This window comes from Balaenoptera acutorostrata, chromosome 19, assembly GCF_949987535.1.
Source record: "Balaenoptera acutorostrata chromosome 19, mBalAcu1.1, whole genome shotgun sequence".
In the NCBI taxonomy this organism is placed as follows: Eukaryota; Metazoa; Chordata; class Mammalia; order Artiodactyla; family Balaenopteridae; genus Balaenoptera; species Balaenoptera acutorostrata.
This window is the reverse complement of record NC_080082.1, coordinates 19,528,433-19,534,818: the sequence shown is the minus strand read 5'-3', so window position 1 is coordinate 19,534,818 and position 6,386 is coordinate 19,528,433. Positions and strand designations below refer to the sequence as shown.

At 59.7% G+C, this 6,386-nt stretch overlaps 1 protein-coding gene across 1 annotated transcript; it reads left to right on the top strand.

Annotated features, from left to right (window-relative positions):
• The first annotated feature begins 337 nt into the window (after window positions 1-337).
• On the top strand, window positions 338-6,282 carry HSD11B2 (hydroxysteroid 11-beta dehydrogenase 2). The gene is made up of 5 exons (XM_007198309.3): window positions 338-720; window positions 4,229-4,441; window positions 4,558-4,743; window positions 4,850-4,987; window positions 5,202-6,282. Exons 1-5 carry the CDS (start codon window positions 456-458, stop codon window positions 5,612-5,614), a joined length of 1,215 nt encoding a protein of 404 aa, XP_007198371.2. The 5' UTR covers window positions 338-455; the 3' UTR covers window positions 5,615-6,282.
• Window positions 6,283-6,386: the final 104 nt, after the last annotated feature.

The following is a 6,386-nucleotide window of genomic DNA, read 5'->3' as shown; positions in this document are numbered from 1 at the left end:
CGCGGCTCAACCGCCCAGAGCGCGCGTGTCGGGGAGCAGGAGTGAGCGGATGCGGGGCACTAGGGCTAGACCGACCGGACCTCTCCCGGACACGGCGGGTGGCGAGGCTGCTGCTCCTCGAGCAGCAACTTTGGGACTCGGTTCCGGCTTCTTCGAAAGCGAATCTGGCCTCGGGGGCGGGGCAGAGGGCGGGAGGTAGAGGTGGGGGCACCTGCCGGGCAGGGGGTGCGAGGAGAGAAGTAAAGGAAAGCCCCGCCCCCTCCCCGCCTCCGCTCCGCCCTCGCCCCCGCCCCCGGGGCTCTTTATAAACTCGGCCCGAGGGCTAACAGAGAAAGCGAGTATCCCTCCCGCCCCTGGCTGGTGTTCTGCACCACCCCGCGCCCCGGCCCCGAGTCCCAATCCCTGCTCTCCAGCCCGGCCCCTGCCCCGCCCCGGCCCAGCCCGGCCCGGCCGCCATGGAGAGCTGGCCCTGGCCGTCGGGCGGCGCCTGGCTGCTTGTGGCGGCCCGTGCGCTGCTGCAGCTGCTACGCGCGGACCTGCGTCTGGGCCGCCCGCTGCTGGCGGCGCTGGCGCTGCTGGCCGCGCTCGACTGGCTGTGCCAGCGCCTGCTGCCCCCGCTGGCCGCACTTGCCGTGTTGGCCGCCACCGGCTGGATCGTGTTGTCCCGCCTGGCGCGCCCGCAGCGCCTGCCCGTGGCGACTCGCGCGGTGCTCATCACCGGTGAGTGCGCGGGGCGCGGAGCGCGGGGATTCCAGGTTCGAGGGCGGGACCGGACACTCAGAGGGCTCCCCGTGGACATGCCAAGGCAAGGCGGGACCCCTAATCCAGGAGTGGAGGAGTCCCTCTCCCCTGGGTGCAGGGAACCAGCCAAGTAGGAAGAGCAAGGCACCTCCCCAAGTCCGGGTTAACTACCTGTGGCTTCGGGGAGTGTTGGAGGGAAAATGAGGCAGGGAGCGGACAGGTGCGCAGGGGAAACTTGTAGCTAAGAAAGAAGAAGCCTTCTGGAGTTTGGGGTTTATGCTATGTCCCTGTCCAAGAGAGCAGTCTTCGGACAGAGGACACTGCTCTGAGGGACTTCAGAGGATGGTCACCCTTTGAACTCTGCCTAACATCCCCACATGGGAGGTCCCATCTCCTCTTCCCTGGGATTAGAGGAATAGGCTTAGATAAAGAGTTGGGACCCACAATTGGCTGGGCTCCTTGGAGTCCAGAAAAGCTTGAGGTCATCATGAGGGACAGCTGGGCATTCAGCTGCCTCTCAGATCTCACCACCCAAACCCAAATTGCTGAAGTAGCTGTCCAGAGTCTGCACCCAGCACGCCACCACCATTCCTCCTGGTTCTCTGTGCCCAGGAAGGAGGTGAGGTCTTGGAAAGCTGGGCTCAGGTGCCTCTGGCCACCTGGCTGAGCTCTCTTTGTGTGGAGCAAGGAATAAATCTGTCATCAGAAGGAGGGAAGGAGGAGCTGAGGCCCAGCCTGAAGTGGGGAGGGGGACAAAGGCCAGTGGGCACTGGCTCCGTTGTATGGGGGAGGGGCAGCCTGGTCGCTCCCCTAACCCCCATGGCTTTGGACAGGCGCCCAGGGCTCTGCCCTCGCAATGGGCCTGGGCTGGGGGCAGCCACTGGCTGACTGGCTTCTCAGAGACCTCAGTCTAGCAGGCGGCCCTGCATGATCAGATGGAGCTGGAAGAACTTCCCAGAGGAGGCCATCCTTGAGCTGGGCCTCAGAGGATGGGTGGAGATAGGTGGAGTGTGGAAGGTGTTTTGGATCAGACAAAGGGTGTGGGATAGAAGCTTGAGGCAGGAATGAGCATGGCCTGGGCAGGGGACAGTCAGTAACCAGTCTGGCTGCTGAGATGTGGTGGGATATGAGGTTGTTTCCTTGGAAGGGGCCTTGAATGCCTGGCAAGAAGCCAGAATGTACTGAGGCAGGGTGAAGGTGGCATGAGGGTTTGGGCTTCAGTTAAGATGGTGGAGACAGAGCAGGGCTCAGGCTGGATGGGAGAGACCTTAGTTCAGGGTGGAGTGTGAAGTTTCAAGGGACCCCAGTTTTAGTGGTTTAAGGAAGGAGAGATGACAGATCTACTGGTATCAGGCAGGGAGCTTCTTCCCCCAGGGATGAGGCAGCTCCCCTCCTGCCCGCTAATTAATGAGTTATCTCAACAGGACCCAGGCCATCTGCAGATACTAGTGACCCAGGCAGTCTTTCCTGGGATCTCACCCCAGGCCTTTGTGCTGCCGCTGTTACATCTCCTAGCCTCGAGCCTGGGAGTGAGGTGAGAGGAGGGATGCCTTTTGTGACTTGGGCTTCCCTCAGCTCTGGTTGCAAAGCCCCGTGAGGGAGGAGGGGAAGAAGACTGCCCAGCCCACCCCATGTAAGCATCAAGAGTAGGCCTCCAAGCTTCCCAATGCCCCCAAACTCTGGGGTATCCTCTCTCACCACTGACTGCAAGACAAGTAGGTGACCAGGCCCTGCCTCACCTGCTAGGAACGCTGTGTCTTGAGGCTGCCAGAGCTGCCACCCACCCCTCCCTGAGAATGCTCCTGAGAACCGCTGGCCAAGGCTACTTGGGGAGCTCAGCCCTGGGGTCAGGGTTTGGGTTGAGTGGCTGGGTGCCTTGTGTGCACAGCTGTGTACTGCTGGGGTCTCATGGGAGTGAGCCCATTGTTGTTCACGGCTCACTGCACGTGGGTTGGAGTTATGCGCAGGTATCCAAATGTGTGTGCAGGTGAGCAAGAGGGTGTGAAAGGCTTGGGTGACTGTGTTGGGACCGCAGAGCTGAGGTTCTGGAAGGCCTCAGTTTCCCTGTGAAGGGCCTGTCTGCTCTGGAAGGGAGCTTAGGCAAGTGGGGACGCACACACACACGCACACGCACACACACACACACACACACACACACACACACAAAGGGCGCTCACTCCCCTCCCCCAGCCAGACTTGCCCAGGAAATACTCCTCAGCTGGGGCTGGCTGGTGGGTCCCCAGCCACGCAAAACCCAGCTTGCAGCCCCCTGCCTAGCTTCGTTCTCTGCCTTAACAGAGGGGACAGGGCTGAAATGGGGGGAACTGGTTGTGCAGAACCACTTTGCAGCTTCTGCTCAGCAAGACCACCATGGGGGCAGGCTCCAGAGAGCCTCCTCCCTCACTGCTCCCAGCCCTGGTTGGCCACCCGTGGAGCCAGATTGGAATGGGAACAAATCAAGGAAGCAGGGGTTTGTCAGACCCACTTGCTGGCTCTACCTGGTGGTTCATCTCTCTACATACCAAAGACAGAAATTAGGCCTCCAAGAGTGGTAACTGACCTCAGGTCACACTTGGTGGGCGTGGGAAGGCATTCTAACGCAGATCTGTTCTTATCTTCATCCATTGTGCCCCTGTCCTGGGGGCAAGCGGTCTGGGGCTCAGAGAATGCTCCAGTGTTGCCACTGATTGGAATTCCAAGGGTGGTGGTCAGGGGTGAAGTGCAGATGGGCCTCCAACTTGCCTAGAGCCAGGAATAATAGTAGAGGGTGTTGAGGCTGGAAAGGAAGGTGGATCTCAGGTTGTACAGGGTCTGGATGATGGGAATAGAGGACTTCGGCTTCATCCTAAGGGCTGTGGGGAACCTTGGAGAGGTTTTCAGCAGCAGAGGGATATTGTCATTTTTGGAAGGATCCCTCTGGCTGCTTCAGTAGAGAATGGATTCAAGGGGGCAAGATGGGACAGCACTACAAAAGGGGGCTGCTTCAGTGTCCAGGTAAGAGGAAGACGCCTGGGCAAAGGCAGTGAGAAAGGAAGGGAGGCTGTGCAGTAATACTGTGCATGCGAGCTGAGGCCTGATATCGACCAGACAGAAGGACATCAGAGCTGGGACTGGGTCTCAGCTGGGACTGGCTGACCTGCAGTAGAGTCCTGACCTTACTATATGCTGGCTGAGTGACTTTGGGAAGCAACTTAGCATTACTAGGACTCAGTTTCCTCATCTGTAAAGTGGGGATCATAAGCCACGTTTGATGGGGTAGCTATGAGTCGTCAGGGAGATGACAGTTGTGAAAGAGTTGGTACTCAGGTGCTCAGCCAGAGGGGCAAAGCCTGCCAGAGATGGGCTTGGGAAAAGAAGGGAGGGTTGCTGACTGCTGGTACATTGGGTGTCAGAGGCCTGGATCCCATCCAGACCGTGGTGACCCTGGGGTTGTCTCAGGCCAGACTGGGCCACAGTGGGAGTTCACTGGCTGTCCTTCCCTGGCCAGGCTGTGACTCTGGTTTTGGCAAGGCGACGGCCAAGAAGCTGGATGTGCTGGGCTTCACAGTGCTGGCCACCGTGTTGGATTTGAATAGCCCTGGTGCCCTAGAGCTGCGTGCCTGCTGTTCTCCTCGTTTAAAGCTGCTACAGATGGACCTGACCAAGCCAGCGGACATTAGCCGCGTGCTGGAGTTCACCAAGGCCCACACCGCCAGCACTGGTCAGTAGGCTCAGCTCCGCCAGGAAAGGGCGCGGCTGGGCAGGTGTGAGGGGGCAGGGATCGGAGGTCTGCTGCCGAGCTGATCCTCAGCTTCCCTCCTGGCTCCATGCCTTCAGGTCTGTGGGGCTTGGTCAACAATGCGGGTCAGAACATCCTCGTGGCAGATGCGGAGCTGTCTCCAGTGTCCACATTCCGCAGCTGCATGGAGGTGAACTTCTTCGGTACACTCGAGATGACCAAGGGCCTCTTGCCACTGCTGCGCCATTCGAGCGGTCGCATCGTGACTGTGAGCAGCCCGGCAGGTGAGGGTCCTCCCACACCGGAGCAGAAAAGGTGCCCCTGCAGGGCTGGGAGAGATGCTGGAGCCCCTGGCCCAGGCTGAGCTGCCCACTCCCAATCCATCCCCAGGAGACATGCCATTTCCGTGCTTGGCTGCCTATGGGACCTCCAAAGCGGCTGTCGCGTTGCTCATGGACACGTTCAGTTGTGAACTTCTGCCCTGGGGTGTCAAGGTCAGCGTCATCCAGCCTGCCTGCTTCAAGACAGGTGAGGTTCAGGGATTTGGGGCTGGGGCCTGTGTGGTGTACTGGGGGAGAGGGGGAAGGTGGGGTGGGTGTGGTCTTGTCTGGAGTGGGGTTGGGTCTGAGGAATGGGCGTGGCTTTGGCTGGGGGCGGGTCTCAGGTTGTGAGTTAGAGAGACCTGGGTCTGGCTTTGGCTTCCCTAACAGACCCCGCTCTGACCTTGCCACTCATTCCCCAGAGGCAGTGAAAGACATGGACCAGTGGGAAGAGCGCAAGCGGCAGCTGCTGGCCAACCTGCCCCGAGAGCTGCTGCAGGCCTACGGTGAGGACTACATCGAGCACTTGAACGGGCAGTTCCTGCATTGTCTGAGCCAAGCACTGCCAGACCTCAGCCCGGTTGTAGATGCCATCACCGATGCGCTGCTGGCGGCTCAACCACGCCGCCGCTATTACCCAGGCCACGGCCTGGGGCTCATGTACTTCATCCACTACTACCTGCCTGAGGGCCTGCGGCGCCGTTTCCTGCAGTCCTTCTTCATCAGTCCCTATGTGCCAAGAGCACTGCGGCCTGGCCAGCCCAGCCTTACCTCTGCCCGGGATGTAGCCCAGGACCCAGGCCCTAAACCGGGCCCTTCCCCCACTGCCCAGTGAGCAGTATGTGCATAGAACTGCTCCAGCAGAGGAGATCCCTTATGCCCTTGGTCCTCCCCTGGGCATTCTGACCCACAGGTCTGCCCCAAAGCCTGGCCTAAAGGACCCCAAACCCACCCACTGCCAATGTCACAGGCCAGGCCTGGTGAGGCTAAGGCTTCCCAGTGAACCTCCGGGCCTCTCCTGCTTCATGAGCCCAAACAGACCCTCCTGGGCACAAGGCTCCACCATGCACCTTGGAGAACCCAGCTGGATGGGGAGTTTAGTGCAAGACTCAGCTGTAGCCTTTGACAGGATCCTGCAGACAGTGCCTCTGCAAACTAAGGAGTGACTGGGAAGGTTGGGGACCCCCCCTCAGGATTATTTCTTGGCACCAGTGCCTCAGTGCTGCGATTTGAAGGGTGAATCCCACTGTTTCTTGACTGGCTCAAGAATTAGGGCCCTGACCACCCACCCCAAGCCCCCCAAGCCACAGGGAGGCTGCATATTCTACTTGCCTGATTGCCACTTTTTGAATAAAGACAAATTTTTATTTCTCCTAGAATGGGGGAGATGCTATGTTCGCCTAGGTGACAGGCTGTGGCTGTGAAACAGACGGGGCACCGCCTGGGGGCCGAGGCTCTGGGCACAGACTGGTTTATACCCAACCCCCTTCAACAACCTTGGGCAGATCATTTATCCATAGGTTTCCTCATAGTGAAATGGGGGTAATGACCCCAGCCCAGGGAGTTCTGGGGCTCAACGAAGCAAAGAGGGAGGTCTGGGCGCCCTC